The 26,401-nt window shown below is 45.4% G+C and overlaps 3 protein-coding genes and 1 long non-coding RNA gene across 7 annotated transcripts in view; 3 read left to right on the top strand and 1 right to left on the bottom strand.

The window, feature by feature from the left end:
• LOC143955522 (uncharacterized) overlaps positions 1-26,401 on the bottom strand; it is a 433,055-nt gene that overhangs the window by 313,558 nt on the left and 93,096 nt on the right. The window lies entirely within an intron of this gene.
• LOC143955385 (uncharacterized) overlaps positions 1-26,401 on the top strand; it is a 146,480-nt gene that overhangs the window by 76,358 nt on the left and 43,721 nt on the right. The window lies entirely within an intron of this gene.
• Positions 7,249-14,127, top strand: LOC143956137 (uncharacterized). Its single transcript, XR_013269835.1, has 2 exons — positions 7,249-7,852; positions 11,717-14,127. It is a non-coding gene; the product is annotated as an uncharacterized LOC143956137 (long non-coding RNA).
• On the top strand, positions 15,563-25,642 carry LOC143955643 (uncharacterized). Its single transcript, XM_077465746.1, has 5 exons — positions 15,563-15,786; positions 19,816-19,933; positions 20,420-20,554; positions 20,643-20,766; positions 22,613-25,642. Exons 2-5 carry the CDS (start codon positions 19,829-19,831, stop codon positions 24,310-24,312), a joined length of 2,064 nt encoding a protein of 687 aa, XP_077321872.1. The 5' UTR covers positions 15,563-15,786; positions 19,816-19,828; the 3' UTR covers positions 24,313-25,642.

Below are 26,401 nucleotides of genomic sequence, written 5' to 3'. Positions count from 1 at the left end.
ACCCAAAGGACTTGGCCACACACGGACACACAGAAAGTCCAGCGTTTGCTAGCGCGATGACGTACAGCACGTACGACGGGACTAGAAAAAGGAAGTTCAATAGCCAGTAGCCAATAGCTTCCTTTTCATACTTGCTTCTGAGCATGCGTCATTCTTAGTCCGCCGGACTAGCATACTGACGAACGTATGAAACCCAAATCCGAGAAAGTCCACTGAAGCCCACACACGATCAATTTGTCCAGTGAAATGCGTTTCGGTGGACTAAGTACGCCGGACAATTTTATCGTGTGTACGCAGCATTAGACATCAGTTTCTTCCTTCACCAGAGAACCCCAAAGACAAACTTCTTCCCTTTAAGACACCAGACAACCCACACAGACAGGCTTCTTCCTTCTTAGACACCAGACAACCCAAACAGAGAAGCTTCTTCCCTCTTAAACACCAGAGAACCCAGATGGACAAGCTTCTTCCCTCTTATGCCGCGTACACACGGGCGGACTGTATGGCGTACTTAGTCCGTCGAAACACATTTCAGCGGACAGTCCGCTCGTGTGTGGGCTTCAGCGGACTTTTTCAGCGTGCAGTCTGGCGTACTAAGAATTTCGGATTTTTCGAAATTCTGTCCGTCATACTTTGGTTTCAGCGGACAATCCGCTCGTCAGTATGCTAGTTCGACGGACTAAGAATGGCGCATGCCCAGAAAGGATTTACACGGCGGAAGGGTGCTTTGCTGTGTATTGGACTTCCTATTTCTAGTCCCGTCGTACGTGCTGTACACGTCATCGCGCAAGCTTTCGACGGACTGTTTGTGCATCCGTGTGTGGTCAAGTCCGTTCAGTCGAAAGTACGACGGACTGTCCGTCGGATTGTATGACGAACTAAGTACGCCATACAGTCCGCCCGTGTGTACGCGGCATTAGACACCAGAGAACCTACATGGACAAGCATCTTCCCTCTTAGACACCAGAGAACCAACGTGGACAAGCTTCTTCCCTCTTAGACACCAGAGAACCTACATGGATGAGCTTCTTCCATTTTAGACACTAGACAAACCACATGGACAAGCTTCTTCCTTTTTAGACACCAGACAACCCACATTTGAGAAGCTTCTTAGCTCTTAGACACCAGAAAACCCACATGGACAAACTTATTTCCTTTAAGACACCAAGGAACCTACGTGGACAAGCTTCTTCCCTTTTAGACACCAGACAACCCACATGGGCAAGCTTCTTCCTTTTTAGACACCAGAGAACCTACATGGATGAGCTTCTTCCATTTTAGACACTAGACAAACCACATGGACAAGCTTCTTCCTTTTTAGACACCAGACAACCCACATTTGAGAAGCTTCTTAGCTCTTAGACACCAGAAAACCCACATGGACAAACTTATTTCCTTTAAGACACCAAGGAACCTACATGGACAAGCTTCTTCCCTTTTAGACACCAGACAACCCACATGGACAAGCTTCTTCCTTTTTAGACACCAGAGAAGCTACATGGACATGCTTCTTCCCTCTTAGACACTAGAGAACCCACATGGATAAGCTTCTTCCCTCCTAGCCCTTGTACACACGGTCAGAGAATCCGTCGGAATGTGTCCTATCGGACCGTGTCGTCGGATAATCCGACTGTGTGTGGTATGCATTGGACTGATTCCGTCCGAATATCCGTCGGACCCAATTTTCCAACATGTTGGAAATATTTCCCGACCAACTGGGCCGGTCGGACGTAATCCGATCATGTGTAGCGAATTTTGATCGGACCAAGTGCCACGCATGCTCAGATCAAATTCCTACATCAAAGTTATTGGCTACTAGCCTGAATGTAGTCCCATCGTGACGACATTACGTCATCACGTTCTGAAAGATCGGATTTTTCGACAACTTAGTCCGACCGTGTGTATGCAACAGTTTCGGACACAATCCGTCGGACTAAATCCGACGGACAAAATCCGACGGATTTGGTTGGCAGAATCTCCGACCGTGTGTACAGGGGCTTAGAGATCAGAGAACCCACACAGACAAGCTTCCTCTCTTTTAGACATCATACAACCCACATGGGCAAGCTTCTGCCCTCTTAGACACCAGAGAACCCAAACAGAGAATCTTCTTCCCTCTTAGATACCAGAGAACTCACATGGACAAGATTCTTCCCTTTTAGACACCAGAGAACCCATATGGATAAGCTTCATTCTTCATGGACATCAGTTTCCTCTTTTTTAGACACGAGAGAAAAGAAAAGCTTCTTCCTTTTAAGACACCAGAGAATCCACACACAAGCTTTTTTCCTTTTATACACCAGAGAACCCACATGGACAAGCTTCTTAGCTCTTAGACACTAGAAAACCCACATGGACAAGATTCTTCTTTTTACACACCAGAAAACCCATATGAACAAGTTTCTTCCCTCCTAGACACCAGTGAACCCACATGGACAAGCTTATTAGCTCTTTGACACTGGATAACCTACACAGACCAACTTTTTCCCCTTTAGATATCAGACACCCCACATAGACAAGCTTCTTAGCTCTTAGACACCAGAGAACCTACACGGACAAGCTTATTCCTTTTTAGACACCAGACAACCCACATGCAGAAGCTTCTTAGCTCGTAGACACCAGAAAACCCACATGGACAAGCTTCTTTTGTTTAAGATACCAGGGAATCCACACGGACAAGCGTCTTGCCTACTAGACACCAGACAACCCACGTGGGCAAGCTTCTTCCTTTTTAGACACCAGACAACCCATATGGACAAGTTTCTTCCCTCCTAGACACCAGGGAACCCACATGGACACACTTCTTCCCTCTCAGACACCAGGGAACCCACATAGATAAGCTTATTAGCTCTAAGCCTCTGTACACACAGTCGGAGATTTCGACAACCAAATCCGTCGGATTTTGTCTGTCGGATCTTGTCCGAAACTGTTGCATACACACGGTCGGACTAAGTTGTCGAAAAATCCGATCATTCAGAATGTGATGACGTAATTTCGTTACGATGGGACTATGTTCAGGCTAGTAGCCAATAGCTTTGATGTAGGAATTTGATCTGAGCATGCGTGGCACTTGGTCCGATCAAAATTCTCTACACATGATCGGAGTATGTCCGATGGAACCAGTTGGTCGGAAAATATTTACAACAAGTTGGAAAATTGGTTCCGACGGATATTCCGACGGAATCAGTCCGATACATACCACACACAGTCGGATTATCCGACAACATGGTCCGATAGGACACATTCCGACGGATTCTCTGACCGTGTGTACAAGGGCTTAGACACCAGAGAACCTACACAGATAAGCGTCTTCCCTTTTAGATACCAGACACCCCACATGGACAAGCTTCGTCTTTTTTAGACACCAGAGAACCCACACAGAGAACCTTCTTTTTAGGCACTAGGTAACCCACACGGACAAGCTTCTTCCTAATTAGACTCCAGAGAACCCACACAGACAATTGTGTTCCCTCTTAGACACAAGAGAAACCATTTGCGCAAGTTTTTTCTGTCTCAAACACCAGAGAACATTTGAACAATTGTCTTAGACACCAGAGAACCCACACAGACAAGCTTCCTTCTTTTTAGACACCGGAGAACCCACATGGAGAAGCTTCTTCCTTTTTAGACACCAGGCAACCCAAACGGAGAAGCTTCTTCCCTCTTAGATACCAGAGAACCCACACATACAGGCTTCTTCCTTCTTAGACACCAGAGAACCCACATGGAGAAGCTTCTTAGCTCGTAGACACCAGAAAACCCACATGGACAAGCTTCTTTCGTTTAAGATACCAGGGAATCCACACGGACAAGCGTCTTGCCTTCTAGACACCAGACAACCCACATGGGCAAGCTTCTTCCTTTTTAGACACCAGACAACCCACATGGGCAAGCTTCTTCCTTTTTAGACACCAGACAACCCATATGGACAAGTTTCTTCCCTCCTAGACACCAGGGAACCCACATGGACACACTTCTTCCCTCCTAGACACCAGGGAACCCACATGGACACACTTCTTCCCTCTCAGACACCAGGGAACCCACATGGACACACTTCTTCCCTCTCAGACACCAGGGAACCCACATGGACACACTTCTTCCCTCTCAGACACCAGGGAACCCACATAGATAAGCTTATTAGCTCTAAGCCCCTGTACACACGGTCGGAGATTTCGACAACCAAATCCTTTGGATTTTGTCTGTCGGATCTTGTCCGAAACTGTTGCATACACACGGTCGGACTAAGTTGTCGAAAAATCCGATCATTCAGAACGTGATGACGTAATTTCGTTATGATGGGACTACGTTCAGGCTAGTAGCCAATAGCTTTGATGTAGGAATTTGATCTGAGCATGCGTGGCACTTGGTCCGATCAAAATTCTCTACACATGATCGGAGTATGTCCGATGGAACGAGTTGGTCGGAAAATATTTACAACAAGTTGGAAAATTGGGTCCGACGGATATTCCGACGGAATCAGTCCGATGCATACCACACACAGTCGGATTATCCGACAACATGGTCCGATAGGACACATTCCGACGGATTCTCCGACCGTGTGTACAAGGGCTTAGACACCAGAGAACCTACACAGATAAGCGTCTTCCCTTTTAGATACCAGACACCCCACATGGACAAGCTTCGTCTTTTTTAGACACCAGAGAACCCACACAGAGAACCTTCTTTTTAGACACTAGGTAACCCACACGGACAAGCTTCTTCCTAATTAGACTCCAGAGAACCCACACAGACAATTGTGTTCCCTCTTAGACACAAGAGAAACCATTTCAGCAAGTTTTTTCTGTCTCAAACACCAGAGAACATTTGAACAATTGTCTTAGACACCAGAGAACCCACACAGACAAGCTTCCTTCTTTTTAGACACCAGAGAATCCACATGGAGAAGCTTCTTCCTTTTTAGACACCAGGGAACCCACATGGACACACTTCTTCCCTCTAATGCAATAGGCAGGTGAGCGCCAAGTATTCATGCATGCTCACGCTAATGCACATGCGCACAGGCATGTGCGTGAGTCAGGGAATGTATACTTGTCACTCGAGAGCTCATATGAACATGTGCACATCTTTGCGCACGCCTTTGAGCATAACTATGCATATGATTTCCCTGACAGTTACTGACTCCTGACCCCTGTACTCTATGTGTTATGTACTGCTGACCCTTGAACTCTTTACATTACGAACTCTTGAGTCCTGCACTATCTGCATTACACACTCAGTGTACTTACTATGTTAGGCACTCCTAGATCCTGCACCCCCTGCATTATACATTTCTGTGCCCTGCACTCTGTTCGCTACACACTCCTGACCCCTTCACTCTCTGCATTAAGCACTCCCGAGTCCCTGCATTATAAACACTATGTTGTACGTACCACACTCCTGGCCACAGAACTCTGTACACTGGGCTTTATATGACATACTCCTGACCACTGTACTACGTATAGTATATACTCTACAGTAAGAAGGCTTCGTTTTTTTTAAACCATGCTCTTCTTGGCTCCTCCTACTGTTAACGCCATTTGGCCACAACCACAACTTGACTGTGCATGCTGTCTGTAATGCTATATTGCGTGGGGGGAAGGGGAGGGGTGTTACTATCCTGGTTGTCAGATATGATAGGTCCACCACTGACTATGTATAAGTATATTTATTGTATGGAACATCTTATGTTCTTGATATGTTACTTCCAACTATGTAGGGCTGTTACAGGGGTTGTAACCCGGGGTGGGGGCCGGGCGTTTTGTATTTGGGCTGCTTCTCTTTTATAAAAAAAAAGATAAAACTCCAATACTAAAAAAAATATATATATATATCTATGGCGACAGTGCTGAAATAGAACACATTTTGCACGTCAACTCAAACTTTCTGAAGTGTTTTTCGATTAGCAAAGAGCTAATTTTGGTTTGATTTCGGCTAAAGCAAGACATATCCATTAAAGTCTATTTGAAACCGAAAAATAAATATCTATTTGCCTTTTTTTGGTCCGTAACTGCCCTCTTTACAGCAGTGCTGCAAAAGGTTGTTTCTGAACACCCAGCCTGGAGAACATTACGAGGGATGCACTCCATTAATAGAAGACTGCACCAGGGTCTTCTCCTTTCTGCTGAGAACAGGAAAACGGGGTTACCAGATCACCAACATGGGGTGACCAGCTGGTCTGAGGAATCTCAATTTAACAAAGCCAAAAGTCGGGTAACGCCGCACACGCGACTGGACTTTCCAGCAGACTATCATGTGTGGGCTAATCCGATCATTTTTCGTTATAAAAATCCGGTGGACCTAGAATTAGAACATGTTAAAAATCTGTCCGATGGACTCAATTCCTATCGGGGAAAACCGTTCGTCTGTGTGCTGGTCCGACGGACCAAATACGACGCAAGGGAAGCTATTGGCTACTGGCTATTGAACTTCCTTTTTTTAGTCCCTTCTTACCTCATCACCTTCAAAACGAAAACGGACTTTCGAACGGACTTAGCCCGTTCGCATGTGGCCAATTCCGTTAGTTCGGAAGTCAGTCGGAACTCTGGTGAAAAGTCAGTCGGGAAGACCGTCGGACCTAGTCTGCCGGAAAGTCCGATCGTGTCAGAATTTGGTGTCGAAGTGGGAATCCATGGATCTGTCCCGTCCGTTGTTGCCAGTTCTGGCCGGCAGTGGATGGTATATCGGTATTTTGAGTGTTTTCTGAGTACAAAGTGATCATGTTTGTAAATGGATAGAAAATTGGCTAAAAGACAGAATTAAGAGAGTAGTGGTTAATGATTCTTACTTTGAATGGTCTAAGGTTATCAGTGGTGTACCCCAAGGTTCAGTGCTGGGACCCTTACTTTTTACATCTTTATAAATGATATTGGGTCTGGGATCAAAAGTAACATTTCTGTCTTTGCAGATGACACCGAGATATGCAGTGGAATAACGTCCTTACAGGATGTCTCCAATTTACAAGCCGACCTCAATGCTCTGTCTAATTGGGCGACTATGTGGCAGATGAGGTTTAATGTTGATAAATGTAAAGTTCTGCACTTGGGGGCTAAGAATATACATGGATATTTTGATGATAGGCAACTCCTATCCTCATATTGATTAGTGGTTCCAAATTAATAACTACTGCAGTAGGGAACAGACACAAAAGATACGCTCAGCATCTTTCCAAATAACCGTTCTCCTTTATTATGACGCATGTGAAGGTTTTTATACACATGATTACGTAGGTATCACATTAATATTACTATAAGGTAAATGAGGGAACCATCTTGTTAGAAGACATCCATTTTGGGTATTGGAAAATTACTGTTAGCATGACATAGAAACCTATTGCTTAAGGTCATATGTGTTTTTTGCTTGTACAAGGTATTTTATCACAAGGTTAGATATCTGTTTAGAACAGATGGATGCGGTTAAGCTACTTCCCTTTTTGAGAGCAGAAGTAACTCCATGGCGTTAAAACCACAGGCCTGTCTTGCACCAGACTTAAGAAACATTTTAAACTGTATAAAAATGTATATATTTAGCTTTTTGTTACTAGGCAGAAATTGCTTGTACAAAAAAACCATGATGACGTAGTAAAATATACTATCTTGCATATTTTATGTGGCAGTCCCTGATTGGTTAAACCACAGGGCTGTCCTTCTGTTCAAACTAAATAAAATTGTTGTGTGTGCTTCAATAGGCACATTCATTATTCACGTACAACAGTGTATGTGTAATGTTTTGTCCACCGGTGAAAGGGACCTCCGCTCTTCAATCCTAGCCTAGGCTACCAGGGGTTACTTACAGAAGTCGAGCAACCTAACAGTTTTGGTACCAGCAAAGTGGGGTTCGTCTCGTCTTGCGACAGGTAAGTCACTTTACTCTTTTTTACCTGATTGGTGAATGGTGTAAACACTTACTCTGTCCGGGCGGCCGCTACGAACTTAGTTTAAAATTAAAAGAAGTAACTGTGCCTTCGCGAGGAACTAGGCTGGTCCCTCGGGAGGTTAAAAGGGCTCGCAAGGAATTTATAGGTTTAGGGGAGTCCGACTAGGTTGGTCTGACTTAAAACTATTGGTGATAGTATTTTTAACACGGGAAGTAGTAGATTACGCCCGTGACAAAGGGATTGGTGGAGTGGACGCCCATTTGAAAAAAATTTTTTTTAAAAAAAAAAAAAAGTGCACTATAAATTGATAAATGTATTGCAATACGGTTATTTCATGTCTTAAAGTATATTAAGAATATGTCTGTTTCTCTCTAGGTACACGTGTAAGTATATAGAGTATAAGTTTTAATATAGAGTATAAGGAAAATAATTGTTGTTGTTTAAATGAGTGCAGAATATGAGGAGCCCTCTTGTAGTGACATAGCATCCGCCTGCCCCCATTGCACGTTAGGTCTACTCTTCCTAAGAATAGATGACAAGTGGATTTTACTGACCACCAGACCAGGGGGGTTCTCTTGCAGACTTGGTGTAAGAGGGGTAAATACCGCCACCAGGAAAAATTTACCCTTTATCATATATTAAGGGTGAATCTTCATAGTTTTTATATAAGTCCATCTGCCCCAAAAAAGATCAGGGATCCTACTCCCAGACCAGAGACCGGATTGTTGGACAAACCGGGTGTTATCACCTGTGTCCTGCCACTAGACACACACTGCCCAGACTACTAGATGGGGAATACTGCAGCAACCCAAGCTATGGCCACCCCATCACCCTATGAATTTGTCAGTAATATGATCCCTGGCCCCCAGGTAGAACCATTTTGGACACAAGTCCGAGAAAGGTGTCAGCAATTGGGAATCCATGACCCAGGACCCCAAGGTCCTTGTTCAGAGGAAGACTGGCAAGAAGTCAGTAAAATTTGTCAGGTACATAAGCATTCTTATCCTCCCTGCAAAGGGGCTGACCCACAATACATGAAGGATTGTTTCTGTGCATGGAACAAATGCCTTGGAAAATATAGGCAATTGTGGACAGCAAGGACATTGGAAATCCCAGTGCCCTTATAGGACTGGACAGATTAGAGCAAGAGGCAGAGGCAGGGGATTTAACCCCCAGACCCGCCCACAGTATCCCCGTTATCTGCCATACCAGAACCCTCGTCAACCACTACCCCAATATCCTACACAGCCACAAATAATGCACCGAGGGAAACTCTGTTGGTATTAATGGGACACCTGTCACCCATCCCATCACTCCACCACTGACTGTAGCCACTCCAGAAGGACAGAAATTATGTACCCAAACTTTTGCCGTCTTGTCCTCATGCCCTGTGCCCCTTATGGGACGGGACCTCTTGGCACAACTGTGTATTACCATTAAGTTTAATAAAGAAGGTTCCCTTACCGCTAGTTCACCATTATGTGACTTACATGGCCCTAAGCGACATGCACACAGAGGGTTCCCAAAAAGACATGCACACAGGAGTTTCTTTCTAATGATACCTTCCTCCCTTGACCATCACACAATTTGGGCAGAAAACAAAGGTAGTGTGGGCTTTATTAATTGCACACCATATGCACCCCAAATGCGGTCAGATGCAGGGATACAATATCAAAAACAGTATCCCCTACCCCCAGAGAAAGTCAAAGGCATCTCCCCTCAAATTAATGATTACATATCAAAAGGTATCCTGAGACCAATCATCAGTCCCTGGAACACACCCATTTACCCTGTAAAGAAGGCCAGTGGCGAGTGGAGACTCGTCCAAGACCTCAGAGCAGTAAACAAACAAGTGATTCCCCTCCCACCCCTAGTCTCAGACATCACTTATTTTTTCATGCATACCGGCAGACTCTCTATGCTACACAGTAATTGATTTAGCGAATGCTTTCTTTAGCATTCCCATTGCAGAGGAAGCCCAACCTATGTTTGCTTTCTCCTGGGCCGGGGGCCAACTAACCTGGCAAGGGTATGTAGACAGTCCAGCCGCCTTCTCTATGGTACTCAACGAGACTGTCAAGTCTTGGACATCTGAGCGAGGGTCGGTACTGATACAGTATGTGGACGACTTGCTCCTGTGCAGTCGAACTGCTGAAGATTGTGCGGTCGATTCAACATCACTGTTACAACACCTAGCTCACGCCGGGCATCTAGCCTCAAGGAAGAAAATACAATGGTGCCAGCCACAGGTAGAATACCTAGGGTGCATTCTAAAGGAAGGGACAAGGCTAGTGTCCCCCAAACGTGCCGCAGCCCTTCGAGCTCTCAGTCCCCCAAAAGACAAAGCCGCCCTACTCTCGTTCTTGGGTGCAATGGTATATTGCCGCCAATGGATTCCTGACTGTTCTCATTATGATAGTATCCTAAGAGAGGCTACTGGCTCGACAGCCCCTAAATTAATAGATTGGACTGAAGACAGACTACAAGCTTTTCAAGCTCTATTAAACAGTCTGTCAAATGCTCCCGCCCTAGGGTTGGTAGACTATGGTAAAGCTTTTCAACTATACTGTGTAGTCTCGGGGACCTCTTTTGCCGCCGTGCTAACACAACAGCATGGAACAGGCTACCGCCCTGTCTCCTACCTATCTAAAAAAAAAACTCCCCATCCAAGTACAGGGAATGCCATTCTGTCTCCAAAATCTTGCTGCCTGTGCAATGGCTGTACAAGATGCAAACAAATTAGTGCTAGGTCACCCATTGACTCTCTATACCACTCATTCAGTCACGCATCTTATTCAGAACATGAATACCCAACATATGACCTCGCAAAGACTTAGTGGTTATGAGATAACACTGATGAACACTGATAACCTCACACTCAAATATGTGCCTGCCAGCAACCCCGCTGTGCGCCTTTTGCATTCCATGTTGCGTTTACCACATGACCCAGACATTATACATGACTGTTCGGAAAAGGTTGCTGCTATTACCAGTCCCAGACCGGATCTCACTGACACCCCTATCTCAGGTGCAGAGGATGTTTTCGTTGACGGTAGCTGCTCACGTCCCTCTGACTCCACCTTTTTAACCGGTTATGCAGTTGTTCAACTACCAGACATCGTACTGGAGGCAAAATCATTACCTCCTTCTTCAGCCCAGGTAGCAGAGTTAGAAGCCCTCACTAGGGCCTGCATTCTATTCACCGGTAAAGAGGTGAACGTCTACACAGACAGTAGATATGCTTTTGGAGTGGTGCATGATTTTGGTGTGATATGGGCCAATAGAGGTTTTAAAACAGCAGACAACAAAATAATTGGCAACTCCACACAGATTAGTGCTCTCCTCCAAGCCATTCTTCTTCCAGAAAAGGTAGCCATAATTAAAGTAAAGTAAAGACACACTCCTCTAACAGCAGTCGTGTTTCAAAAGGGAATGCTCTTGCTGACAGAGAAGCTAAAAGAGCTGCTGCCTTTTCCCCTAACCCACCTGCCCCCACAACAATGTTTTTCAAGGAACACTTCGCAGCACCTAACTTTAAAACTGTCATAGCACAGATGCAATCAATGGCCACAGAAGATGATGTCCATTTTTGGACAAAGGAAGGATTGACCAAAGACCCTGAAGGTCTTTGGTCAAAAGAGGGGAAGATCCACATGCAAGAACAAAACTATCACCCTTTGAGGTCCTCATGGGAATCCCCGCAAACATAGAATTACCCCCATTAGACCAAGACACTGATATTGACATTTATTCCCAACAGGAAATGTACGTGAAAAACCTGGTAAGTATGCTTCATGAAATGAACGAACACGTTTCTGTCACCTTTTTTCCCTCTTCCCACAGAACCAACGCATCCCTTCATCCCTGGGGATAAAGTGCTGATCAAACAATTAGCACAAAGAAAGAGTATCGGACCGGCTTTCTCAGGACCATGGAAGGTGGAAAAGGTATCCAGGACCGCAGTGTTAACAGACCTAGGAAACACCTGGATCCACGCCAGCCGTCTTAAAAAGTGTCCCCAGCTTCCCTCGACTCCAGAGCCCCTGGCAGTGACAGAGAGCAGCAACTCCCAAGAACAAGATCTACAAGAAGTTCAGAGAGGCATAGAACAAATTTCCCTGGAAGATCCCACACCCCCTCAAAAGGACAAAACAGAGCCAACAACTGCCGGGATGAGAAACGAAGAAGAAGAACAGAACTCTTAGATAACAAATAATCAGAACTTTAAAAAAACAAAGATGCTTTCTCCATCAGTGTCAGGGAAGGCTGTATGCCTTTGGGGTAGTCTGGTACTATTTGTATTCCTGCCCACATGGTTTATAGCCAACTGTATATATCATCCAGAAGATTTAGGTTTATTAAAAGGGATATGTGGACCACCTAAGATGAATAATACCCCCGGCCAAAGACATAGTAGAAGTATTGTACCCGTTAATGAGTCACCTAAGGGACTGACTAACAAGATGTTACTACTAAAATTCAAATATAGCTATGCTCAAAAATCTGGTTTTGAGAAATGCTGGATTTGCAGCAAGCTACATCCCAGTACAGCTAGAATCCCTCTCATGGCAGTCCCCTTGAATTTTACCCCCCTCCTTAATGGAACACCCCCTATCGTCCTAACGAATGTTACTAGGACCCTTCCAAATAAAACCCTCACTTTCCAAATTATAGGTAGAAGCCACTTCCCAGACTGGTGTTTCCGACTGGGAAACACCACAGATGGAGCCGAGGTTTGCAAACAAGCAAAACTTAACATTTCAATGACATCATTTAACAGTCCTTCTTTCTTCCATACTTCAGATCCCACCCTAAATGCCACCTTTTTAGACTTTCTTAGCTCCAGTACCAAGACTACAATACACCAATTAATGTCAATACTGGTGCTCTCTGGCCTTTCTGATACTCTTAGGAACGTGTTCCATAAACGACCCCTAGCTCTAGGAAATACCATATATATATGCTGCGGCAAACTCTGTCACCCCTGGATCCCAACCAAACCCCAGGGGTGGTGTTACCTTGCAGCCCTGGTTCCTATTATGGGGGTATTAGGGGATAACAAGGGAAGTCACCTCCTTGAAGCCAGCATGCATCCTAGATATCCCCTTAGACACCGTAATAAACGAGAATTGTTTTTAGAAAAAGATATGGCCTGGGCATGGTTCCCTTCCTGGACAGGGTGGGGAATTGACCTAATGAAAAGATTAAATAATTACACTGGCATAATTGATGAGATTCTGGAGGAAAATTCTGATGACATAACCAAACTAAATCTAGAAACTAGGGCAATTAGGAAGCAACTAGAACTACATGAGTTGGCTATAGAAAGTATGAGTGCAGCCCTTACTGGCCTCTGTGAGACTACTGAGGATTATGAGTGCTGTACCTGGATTCATAATACCAGCATCGAAGTCCCAGACTACTATGACGTTATTGCCCAACACAGGGAAGAGGTAAATAAACTACAGAAAGAGGCAAGGAACATAGGAAAAAACTGGGATCCCTTCTCGAGCAGTTTTAGTTTTGGGGGATTAATATCTTGGCTCCGAAATGCTGCCATGACAATTGTCACTGTGATTCTCTTCATTCTATTTTTATATGCCTGTTATAAGATAATCAAATGTTTATGTAAAAAGGGAAACACGGTCGCTCCGAAGGATCTGAAACTCACTTCCATTGTTAAGGATCCAACGGTATGGTATAGAAACCAAGAGCACAAGGGTTCGGAGTATGAAGCCTGTGCTATTAAATTAGAAAAGGAATGATCATTATGTAAATCACAGAATGATCAAAGGAAGGATTATAAGGTAAATGAGGGAACCATCTTGTTAGAAGACATCCATTTTGGGTATTGGAAAATTACTGTTAGCATGACATAGAAACCTATTGCTTAAGGTCATATGTGTTTTTTGCTTGTACAAGGTATTTTATCACAAGGTTAGATATCTGTTTAGAACAGATGGATGCGGTTAAGCTACTTCCCTTTTTGAGAGCAGAAGTAACTCCATGGCGTTAAAACCACAGGCCTGTCTTGCACCAGACTTAAGAAACATTTTAAACTGTATAAAAATGTATATATTTAGCTTTTTGTTACTAGGCAGAAATTGCTTGTACAAAAAAACCATGATGACGTAGTAAAATATACTATCTTGCATATTTTATGTGGCAGTCCCTGATTGGTTAAACCACAGGGCTGTCCTTCTGTTCAAACTAAATAAAATTGTTGTGTGTGCTTCAATAGGCACATTCATTATTCACGTACAACAGTGTATGTGTAATGTTTTGTCCACCGGTGAAAGGGACCTCCGCTCTTCAATCCTAGCCTAGGCTACCAGGGGTTACTTACAGAAGTCGAGCAACCTAACAATTACAATTGTACGTTTATGGTAACAAGGGGCGTTACATAGGCAGGCTAATTCTAATCAGAACTCGAAAGAATGAAAAACATGTACTGAAAACATTATTAGTGCCCTGTGCACAGTGAGGGCATTGTGCAATACATATAAAATAGAATACAATTATATACAGAACCTACAAATTTCCATTACAGGTACTTTTATGTCTTTATTAACCAACCCAACCTGCACCTCTAAATCAGGAAGACCAGGCTGAAAATGTAGTGTTTTTTTAAAGCCATGACAGGACATGACCACCTAAAGTCAGGTTCAACAGTTCCCTCATCCATAATTTTCCATATTCGCTGGCTATTTAAGGATGGAAACTTTTATGTCTTGATTAACCAACCCGCACCTCTAAAATTGGGAAGACCAGGCTGAAAATATAGTGTTTTCTTGGAAGCCATGACAGGACATGACCACCTAAAGTCAGGTTTAAATGTTATCTCATCCTTAATTTTCCATATTTGCTGGCTATTTAAAGATGGGTACTTTTATGTCTTCATTAACCAACTTGTACCTCTAAATCAGAAAGACCAAGCTAAATATGTAGCGTTTATTGGACACCAAGACAGGACTTGACCACTGGAAGTCAGATTCAAGAGTTTCCTCAACCCTTATTTTGCATATTCTCTGGCCATTTAAGGATGGGAAATTTGATGTCTTCATTAACCAACCTGCACCTCTAAATCGGGAAGACCAGGCTGAAAATGTAGTGTTTTTTTGGAAGCCATGACAGGACTTGACCACCTGAAATCAAGTTCAAGAGGTCCATAATTTTTCATAATCTCTGGATATCTAAGGATGGGGACTTTAATGTCTTCATTATCCAACCTGCACCTCTATATCAGGAAGACCAGGCTTATGCCCCGTACACAGGAGCAGATTTTCCGTCAGGAAAATCTTGGATGGTTTTTCCGATGGAATTCCGCTCATGCTTGGCTTGCATACACACGGTCACACAAAAATTCTCTGAACTTCCGACCGTCAAGAACACGGTGACTTACAACACTACGACGAGCCGAGAAACTGAAGTTCAATGCTTCCGAGCATGCGTCAAATTGTTTCCCAACATGCGTAGGAATTTTGTGGGTGGGAATTCGTACAGACGATCGGAATTTCCGATCGGAACTTTTTCCGACAGAAAAATTGAGAACCTGCTCTCAATCTTTTACTGGCTGGAATTCAGCCAGCAAAAGTCAGATCGAGCATACACACGGTCACATTTTCCGACCAAAAGCTCTCATCTGTCTTTTGCTGGCTGAATTTCCGATCGTGTGTACGCGGCATTAGTTTCACTCAATTGACTATTCCCAACATCATCCGGTAGTGGTCAGACGACTAATAAAATAATTAAGCCTTCAGCTAGCATACTCGCCACAGGGTGGCTAACTACAAAGTTTTCAGTGGAACGCACACAGACAGGAAGTGATGTAACCTACAGACAGGAAGTTCCGGGTCAGAAGTGAGTTGGGAGGAAGTAGAGAGGAGACATTGCTGGAACTGGCAGCAGAGGAGGTAATAAGATATTATTTTATATTTACACCCAGTAACCCCCCCCCCCCCCCCGTCATGTCCGTCCTCTTCCTCCATAGTCAATCTTCAGAAGATGCTTATATAGAGTTTTCTATTCTGTGTAACGGGGCTCTTAGTTTGCTTAGATTGGTCTGTATATGACGGGCAGTAAGGAAGTACCATGGGTTCAACAGGCATCTAATTTCGAGAACAGTTATCCCATCCTAATCAAGTCCAACTACACGTTTCACTCACCCCCCAGTGTCCAACACATGCCGTCACATTGTGTACACTGTCCGCACTTCTGCTGTCATAGCCTTCACACCCCACTTCTTCACATACTACCCAATGTCCAACCCTCCACACTCCTCTCCTTCACATACTACCCAATGTCCAACCCTCCACACTCCTCTCCTTCACATACTACCCAATGTCCAACCCTCCACACTCCTCTCCTTCACATACTACCCAATGTCCAACCCTCGTCACTCCTCTCCTTCACATACTACCCAATGTCCAACCCTCCACACTCCTCTCCTTCACATACTACCCAATGTCCAACCCTCCACACTCCTCTCCTTCACATACTACCCAATGTCCAACCCTCCACACTCCTCTCCTTCACATACTACCCAATGTCCAACCCTCCACACTCCTCTCCTTCACATACTACCCAATGTCCAACCCTCCACACTCCTCTCCTTCACATACTACCCAATGTCCAACCCTCCACACTCCTCTCCTTCACATACTACCCAATGTCCAACCCTCCACACTCCTCTCCTTCACATACTACCCAATGTCCAACCCTCCACACTCCTCTCCTTCACATACTACCCAATGTCCAACCCTCCACACTCCTCTCCTTCACATACTACCCAATGTCCAACCCTCCACACTCCTCTCCTTCACATACTACCCAATGTCCAACCCTCCACACTCCTCTCCTTCACATACTACCCAATGTCCAACCCTCCACACTCCTCTCCTTCACATACTACCCAATGTCCAACCCTCCACACTCCTCTCCTTCACATACTACCCAATGTCCAACCCTCCACACTCCTCTCCTTCACATACTACCCAATGTCCAACCCTCCACACTCCTCTCCTTCACATACTACCCAATGTCCAACCCTCCACACTCCTCTCCTTCACATACTACCCAATGTCCAACCCTCCACACTCCTCTCCTTCACATACTACCCAATGTCCAACCCTCCACACTCCTCTCCTTCACATACTACCCAATGTCCAACCCTCCACACTCCTCTCCTTCACATACTACCCAATGTCCAACCCTCCACACTCCTCTCCTTCACATACTACCCAATGTCCAACCCTCCACACTCCTCTCCTTCACATACTACCCAATATCCAACCCTCCACACTCCTCTCCTTCACATACTACCCAATGTCCAACCCTCCACACTCCTCTCCTTCACATACTACCCAATGTCCTACCCTCCACACGCCTCTCCTTCACAAACTACTTAATGACCTACCTACCTCAACACTCTTCTCTTCACATACTACTCAATGTCCTACCTACCCTCCGTACCCCTCTTCTTCACATACTACCCAACGTACTACCTACCCTCCATACTCCTCTCCTTAACATACTACCTACCTCCACACTCCTCTCCGTCACATACTACCCAACGTCCTACCTACCCTCCATACTCTTCTCCTTCACATACTACCTAATGTCCTACCCAACTCCACACTCCTCTCCTTAACATATTACCCAATGCCCTACCCTCCGTACACCTCTCCTCCACATAATACCCAAGTATGGTTGCTTCCCTTATCCCTTTAAACCCGAACACATATTAACTACACAGGTTCTGTGGCTAATTAAGGTGTTAATTAAACTCACTTGGTGCCTTATCTGCATTTAATTAGCCTCAGAACCCGTGTACTTCAAAGGTGTTTGGGTTTAAAAGGATGAGGTGGCAACTCTATACCCAAGGTCCTACCCTCCACACTCCTCTCTTGCTGATGCAGGAAGCTGTCTTACCCATTTATCAAGGTGTCCATCCAGAATTGTTGGTTTATAGTCCAGATACAGCTTAAAATTAGATCCAAAACCACTTAAATACTATTCCCACCATAGATGCCTCCAAAGTTACGTTGAAGAAGTTGATATCAGAGTGAGAACAATGGGTACGGTGCATCCTCTTCCCAGTGACACTAATGGGACAAGGCTTCCAAAATAGAAATTTCTGACTTCTGTGGAAATAGACAAATGTAATGTTCTAAATGACTAAGAGTCATAGTATAGTGTAGAGTTTCTCAACAAGGTCTCCATGGAACCCCAGGGTTGCTCCAGAGGTTGCTAGGGGTTTCTTGAGCATTGGGCAATTTCTGCCTCTCAGATAAGTTCCCACCGACACCATTGATCTTTTTTTTTTAAATTTTACATTTTTGTAGATTCATACTGGAGAGTTGTGTAGAACGTATAAAAGTTGTGGTAGAACTATCATTTTAATTAAGTTACATCGGCCTGCTGCTGATAGAGGTAGTCTCTTCCAGATATTAGTTTTATGTTTAAGTTTAAGTAACAAAGGGGCCAGGTTGTCCACTATATACTGTTTGGGGTCTTTAGTGATGTATATGCCTAGGTATTTCATTTGTGTCACTATCTGGATATGTGCAGCTTCACAAGGTAAAGGACTATCCAGGGGGTCAATGGGCAATATACAAGATTTCTCCCAATTTATCTTTAATCCCGCAAGATGTCCAAAATCTTTAATTCTACACATTACCTCCCCTATAGAATGCTGCACATCTCCAAGAAGCAAAAGGAGATCAACAATTTTTTCTTCCTCATCCCCTCTCTTGAATCCCTTTATCCCCGAATTGAATCTAAGGGACATGGCCAGGGGTTCAATTGCCATGGCAAACAAGAGAGGAGACAGAGGGCACCCCTGTCTCATTCCTCTCTTCAATTGAATCCCTGCCGAGCTACCATTATTTATTCTTATCCTTGCTTCCGGGGACCTATATAGCATTTTCACCCATTTTATAAATACCGGACCCACCTGAAATTCCCTCGAAACCCTCCACATATAGCTCCACTCTATAGTATCAAAGGCCTTGGAAGCATCTAAAGATAGGACGGCTCTCTGGCCCTCCCCATCCACTGGTATTTGGAGATTTAAGAAAACCCTCCTGATATTTATACTTGTAGATCTACCAGGAATGAAGCCTGATTGATCAGGATGTATAAGGTTTTCTATCACTCCATTTAGTCTAGCTGCCAAGACCTTTGCTAGGATCTTTACGTCCAAGTTCAATAAAGAGATAGGTCTATATGACGAGGGGTTGAGGGGATCTTTATTTTCTTTCGGTATCACTATTATGATTGATTCCATCATTGAAGACGGAAGCTCTCCTGTTTTTAGTGCCCAATTAAAAACTTTTGACAGTTCAGGCAGTAACACCTCACCAAGGTGGCGGTAAACCTCCACCGGGAGACCATCTGGGCCTGGAGCTTTTTGCCCTGCCATTTCCTGTACGATGCGCCTGATCTCTTCTATCGTTATAGGACCATCAAGAGTATCCCTGTCTTGCCTAGAGAGGTGAGGTATTGTCAGCCCACTAAAAAATGTGTCCATTTCTTCTCCCTTCTCATCCTGATTCGAGTGATATAAATCCTCATAATAGGCTCTAAATCTCTCTAATATATCTAGCTTGTTTGTAGATATCCCACCTTCTACCATTCTGATCCTTGTTACCATGGAAGGTGTCGAGATCTCCAAATGCTTGTTGTTTCTGGAATATATATTTGTTTTCAGCTTTCTCCATTGATCTTTTTAGTTATCTGTAGTGCGGGAATTCTTCCCAATGACCACCAGTGTAAGAAGATCCCTGAGAATAGGTAAGTATACACATCTTTCCTCTACAGGATAGTTAGAATGGGGGTGGGAGCATATTTAAAATTAAATAGGTTGCGCCTGAACTTCCACTTTAATCATACCGGTACTATCCAGATAATTCTTAATTTATTATTATTATTTATTTAAACAGAGAAGCATCCTGTATGGATCACATGGGCACCACAATGAGGATGGAGGAGGACCGGAGTCACATGACTGAGAAGATCATAAACCTCACCCTGGAGATCATCTACCTGCTGACCGGAGAGGTGAGGAGGATTCTGGGAGGTCACATGACATCACTCTCATCTCTATTAATAAAACACAGACCTGACCGGAGAGGTGAGGAGGATTCTGGGAGGTCACATGACGTCACTCTCATCTCTATTAATAAAACACAGACCTGACCGGAGAGGTGAGGAGGATTCTGGGAGGTCACATGACGTCACTCTTATCTCTATTAATAAAGCACAGACCTGACCGGAGAGGTGAGGAGGATTCTGGGAGGTCACATCACGTCACTCTTATCTCTATTAATAAAACACAGACCTGACCGGAGAGGTGAGGAGGGTTCTGGGAGGTCACATGACGTCACTCTTATCTCTATTAATAAAACACAGACCTGACCGGAGAGGTGAGGAGGATTCTGGGAGGTCACATGACATCACTCTCATCTCTATTAATAAAACAGACCTGACCGGAGAGGTGAGGAGGATAGAGAATAATTTTGTATTAAATTTGTTTTTCCAATACAGAGTTTTCCTCCTGTAAAGTCTGGTGACCAGGTGACCTTCACAGTGCCTCCACCACGCTCCCTGACGCCAGAGGAAAACCGCAAGCAGAAGATTGTAGAAATCAATAGTAAGATCACTGAGCTGCTGACAGGAGAGGTGAGGAGGATTCTGGGAATTCTGGGACATTATCCAGTAACAGACAAGGGATGTGTCTGGATGGTGACTGTATCATTGTGTGTGTCAGGTTCCTATAAGGTGTCAGGATGTCACTGTCTATTTCTCCATGGAGGAGTGGGAGTATTTAGAGGGACACAAGGATCTCTACACAGAAATCAAGATGGAGAATCAGGAGATCCTCATATCACCAGGTAAGAGGAAAATGGATTATGAAAGAAAAGCACATTCATCAATGATAATATGATTTACTAACCCTTATTGCTGTCACTAATAACATCATCAAAATACCTACACCCCCATCTTATGCGCCCAGCAGATGTATATATCACAATACCTCATATAGGTGAAACATCTGCAGTACTTTAATACAATACAATAATCTTGGTATTTTAAGACACTGCCCAGTGCTACTAGCAAATAATGCAGGGATTCTATCCTGTTCCCCACAAATGAGGAGGAGATACTGTACACCATATGAAAGGTCCATCTCCATTCCTCAATATAATGTCATGTTCCCAACAAATGAGGAGGAGATACTGTACACCATATGAAAGGTCCATCTCCATTCCTCAATATAATGTCATGTTCCCAACAAATGAGGAGGAGATACTGTACACCATATGAAAGGTCCATCTCCATTCCTCAATATAATGTCATGTTCCCAACAAATGAGGAGGAGATACTGTACATCATATGAAAGGTCCATCTCCATTCCTCAATATAACGTCATGTTCCCAACAAATGAGGAGGAGATACTGTACACCATATGAAAGGTACATCTCCATTCCTCAATATAACGTCATGTTCCCAACAAATGAGGAGGAGATACTGTACACCATATGAAAGGTCCATCTCCATTCCTCAATATAACGTCATGTTCCCAACAAATGAGGAGGAGATACTGTACATCATATGAAAGGTCCATCTCCATTCCTCAATATAACGTCATGTTCCCAACAAATGAGGAGGAGATACTGTACACCATATGAAAGGTCCATCTCCATTCCTCAATATAACGTCATGTTCCCAACAAATGAGGAGGAGATACTGTACATCATATGAAAGGTCCATCTCCATTCCTCAATATAACGTCATGTTCCCAACAAATGAGGAGGAGATACTGTACACCATATGAAAGGTACATCTCCATTCCTCAATATAACGTCATGTTCCCAACAAATGAGGAGGAGATACTGTACACCATATGAAAGGTCCATCTCCATTCCTCAATATAACGTCATGTTCCCAACAAATGAGGAGGAGATACTGTACATCATATGAAAGGTCCATCTCCATTCCTCAATATAACGTCATGTTCCCAACAAATGAGGAGGAGATACTGTACACCATATGAAAGGTCCATCTCCATTCCTCAATATAACGTCATGTTCCCAACAAATATAGTGTATGGTATCTCCTCATTTGTTGGGAACATGACGTTATATTGAGGAATGGAGATGGACCTTTCATATGGTGTACAGTATCTCCTCCTCATTTGTTGGGAACACGACGTTATATTGAGGAATGGAGATGGTCCTTTCATATGGTGTACAGTATCTCCTCCTCATTTGTTGGGAACATGACGTTATATTGAGGAATGGAGATGGTCCTTTCATATGGTGTACAGTATCTCCTCCTCATTTGATGGGAACATGACGTTATATTGAGGAATGGAGATGGACCTTTCATATGGTGTACAGTATCTCCTCCTCATTTGTTGGGAACATGACGTTATATTGAGGAATGGAGATGGACCTTTCATATGGTGTACAGTATCTCCTCCTCATTTGTTGGGAACATGACGTTATATTGAGGAATGGAGATGGACCTTTCATATGGTGTACAGTATCTCCTCCTCATTTGTTGGGAACATGACGTTATATTGAGGAATGGAGATGGACCTTTCATGAGGAGGAGATACTGTACACCATATGAAAGGTCCATCTCCATTCCTCAATATAATGTCATGTTCCCAACATTCCTCACCAAACCAATGTCAATGTTTTTTTTTGTTTTTTTTTCATCTCTTTTCATTAGATGACTACGATGTCTTCAATCCCTCGGAGAGATGTCCTCTCGTCTCTCCAGATTATGATGGAGTAGATATCCGGATCGTAGAATGTTCTCCAGAAGTGAAGCACACGGCTCACACACCTAACTGTGCAGATAGACCAGAAGATACTTTCAATGTTCTTCCTCATCGTTTCCATACTGCCACCCCAAATATATATCCAGACAGTCCAGCAGATCCCTTGACCTCGGGGAACCCTTTTGATAAGTTTAATGCTTTTACCTTGAATATCCTTCCAAGAACTCCCGTTGCGGGTGAGACACCAGATGTGATGATGCTCAAGGAATCTCCTTACGGCAATTCAGATATTATTATACACAAAGGTGAAGAGACCATTCTATATACTAATGATGAAAAATGCCTAACGTCAACCTCAACTCTTACTGGGCATCAGAAGATGAACACGGGAGAGCGGCCATTCTCATGTTCCGAGTGCGGGAAGTGTTTTAACACAAAATCACATCTGGTCTTTCACAAAAAAATTCACAGCGGGGTGCGCCCCTACCTGTGTTCAGAATGCGGGAAACGCTTCATCTGTAAATCCCACCTTACTAGACACGTAAGTCAACACACAGGCGTGCGCCCCTATCCCTGCCCGGAGTGCGGGAAATCTTTCATTGGCAAAGGTGACCTGGTCAGTCATTTGAGATACCACACGGGGGAGAGACCCTTTGTGTGCACAGAGTGCGGTCAGTCTTTCATGCAGAGGGGCCACCTGAGGAGACATCTCAGAATTCACACGGGCGAGAAACCTTTTTCATGTTCCGAGTGCGGGAAATGTTTTTCTTGGAAAGATACGCTCATCAAACACCAGCGAACCCACGTGGGCAAAAAAACGTACACATGTAGGACATGCGAGAAGACCTTTGCGATCAGAGGTATGCTTATCCTACACCAACGAACTCATACAGGGGAGCAGCCAACACAGTCAGTGTGTGGGAAACCCTTAAAATCAAAACCAAAGCTTCAGGAGAATCAAAATGCCAACGCGGCCGGGGTGACCTCCTCATGCTTCGAGAGCGAGGAATTGTTCATAAAGACGTTGGACATTGTTAAGCAGGAGGAAATTAACTCTCACGACGAGCCCTCTGAGCAAGAAAACAGTTTCCCGCAAAAGGAAAGCCCGGATACCGACGTCAAAGTCGAAATTGGGGGGAAGCCACACTCCTGTTCAGAGTGCGGGAAATGTTACAGTCAAAAAAGACACCTCCTTACACACCAGAGAATTCACACGGGTGAGACTCCCTTTACATGCACAGAGTGCGGGAAGGGTTTCAGCGAGAAAAGATACCTTATGAATCATCAGAATAGTCATACGGGCGATCACGCTTTTTCGTGCTCGGAGTGCGGAAAAGGTTTCACCTGGAAAGAGAGTCTTATAAGGCACAAGAAATTTCACAGTGGAGTTCGCCCGTACGCCTGTTCAGACTGTGGGAAAAGTTTCACCCTGAAAGGGGACCTTCTTAGACACCAGAGAACCCACACGGACAAGCTTCTTCATTCCTGTTCAGAGTGCGGGAAGTCTTTCCGCCTCAAAAAATATCTTATTAAGCATCAGAAAAGTCACTCGGGCGAGCGCCCCTTTTCTTGCTCAGATTGCGGTAAATATTTCACTCGCAGAGATAGTCTCTATAGGCACGTCAGAAATCACTACGGAGAGCCATAGTCATGTATGGAGTGCGGGAAACTTTATAATAAAAAATACTTCCTTTCATATTGGAGGTGACACATGGGAAAATGTCTCCTGTGTGACTGTGTCTCTGCAGCCTATCCCCCTCCCCTCTCCTGTGTGACTGTGTCTCTGCAGCCTCTCCCCCCTCCCCTCTGCTGTGTCTCTGCAGCTTCTCCCCCTCATCCCCTCTCCTGTGTGACTGTGTCTCTGCAGCTTCTCCCCCTCATCCCCTCTCCTGTGTGACTGTGTCTCTGCAGCCTCTCCTCCTCCCCTCTCCTGTGTGACTGTGTCTCTGAAGCCTCTCCCCCCTCCTCTCTGCTGTGTCTCTGCAGTCTCCCCCCTCCCCTCTCCTGTGTGACTGTGTCTCTGCAGCCTCTCCCCCTCCCCTCTCCTGTGTGACTGTGTCTCTGCAGCCTCTCCCTCCTCCCCTCTCCTGTGTGACTGTGTCTCTGCAGCCTCTCCCCCTCCCCTCTCCTGTGTGACTGTGTCTCTGCAGCCTCTCCCCCTCCCCTCTCCTGTGTGACTGTGTCTCTGCAGCTTCTCCCCTCTCCTCTCTCTTGTGTGACTGTGTCTCTGCAGCCTCTCCCCTCCCCTCTCCTGTGTGACTGTGTCTCTGCAGCCTCTCCCCCTCCTCTCTTCTATGTGACTGTGTCTCTGCAGCCTCTCCCTTCGCCTCCCCTCTCCTGTATGACTGTGTCTCTGCAGCCTCTCCCCCTCCTCTCTCCTGTGTGACTGTGTCTCTGCAGCCTCTCCCTTCGCCTCCCCTCTCCTGTATGACTGTGTCTCTGCAGCCTCTCCCCCTCCTCTCTCCTGTGTGACTGTGTCTCTGCAGCCTCTCCCCTCCCCTCTCCTGTGTGACTGTGTCTCTGCAGCCTCTCCCCCTCCTCTCTTCTATGTGACTGTGTCTCTGCAGCCTCTCCCTTCACCTCCCCTCTCCTGTGTGACTGTGTCTCTGCAGCCTCTCCCCCTCCTCTCTTCTATGTGACTGTGTCTCTGCAGCCTCTCCCTTCGCCTCCCCTCTCCTGTATGACTGTGTCTCTGCAGCCTCTCCCCCCTCCCCTCTCCTGTGTGACTGTGTCTCTGCAGCCTCTCCCTTCGCCTCCCCTCTCCTGTATGACTGTGTCTCTGCAGCCTCTCCCCCCTCCCCTCTCCTGTGTGACTGTGTCTCTGCAGCCTCTCCCCTTCCCTCTCCTGTGTGACTGTGTCTCTGAAGCCTCTCCCCTCTCCTGTGTGACTGTGTCTCTGCAGCCTCTCCCCCTCCCCTCTCCTGTGTGACTGTGTCTCTGCAGCCTCTCCCCCTCCCCTCTCCTGTGTGACTGTGTCTCTGCAGCCTCTCCCCCTCCCCTCTCCTGTGTGACTGTGTCTCTGCAGCCTCTCCCTCTCCCCTCTCCTGTGTGACTGTGTCTCTGAAGCCTCTCCCCCCTCCCCTCTCCTGTGTGACTGTCTCTGCAGCCTCTCCTCCTCCTCTCTCCTGTGTGACTGTGTCTCTGCAGCCTCTCCCCCTCCTCTCTCCTGTGTGACTGTGTCTCTGCAGCCTCTCCCCCTCCTCTCTTCTATGTGACTGTGTCTCTGCAGCCTCTCCCTTCGCCTCCCCTCTCCTGTATGACTGTGTCTCTGCAGCCTCTCCCCCCTCCCCTCTCCTGTGTGACTGTGTCTCTGCAGCCTCTCCCCCCTCCCCTCTCCTGTGTGACTGTCTCTGCAGCCTCTCCTCCTCCCCTCTCCTGTGTGACTGTGTCTCTGCAGCCTCTCCCCTTCCCTCTCCTGTGTGACTGTGTCTCTGAAGCCTCTCCCCCTCCCCTCTTCTGTGTGACTGTGTCTCTGCAGCCTCTCCCATCCCCTCCCCTGTGTGACTGTGTCTCTGCAGCCTCTCCCCTCCCCTCTCCTGTGTGACTGTGTCTCTGCAGCTTCTCCCCCTCCCCTCTTCTGTGTGACTGTGTCTCTGCAGCCTCTCCCCTCCCCTCTCCTGTGTGACTGTGTCTCTGCAGCCTCTCCCCTCCCCTCTCCTGTGTGACTGTGTCTCTGCAGCTTCTCCCCCTCCCCTCTTCTGTGTGACTGTGTCTCTGCAGCCTCTCCCCCTCCCCTC

This window comes from Lithobates pipiens, unplaced genomic scaffold (genome assembly GCF_037356315.1).
Source record: "Lithobates pipiens isolate NorthernLeopardFrog02 unplaced genomic scaffold, aLitPip1_a1.2 Scaffold_35, whole genome shotgun sequence".
In the NCBI taxonomy this organism is placed as follows: Eukaryota; Metazoa; Chordata; class Amphibia; order Anura; family Ranidae; genus Lithobates; species Lithobates pipiens.
The sequence above is the reverse complement of the archived record's forward strand: the minus strand, read 5'-3'. Positions and strand labels throughout refer to the sequence as shown.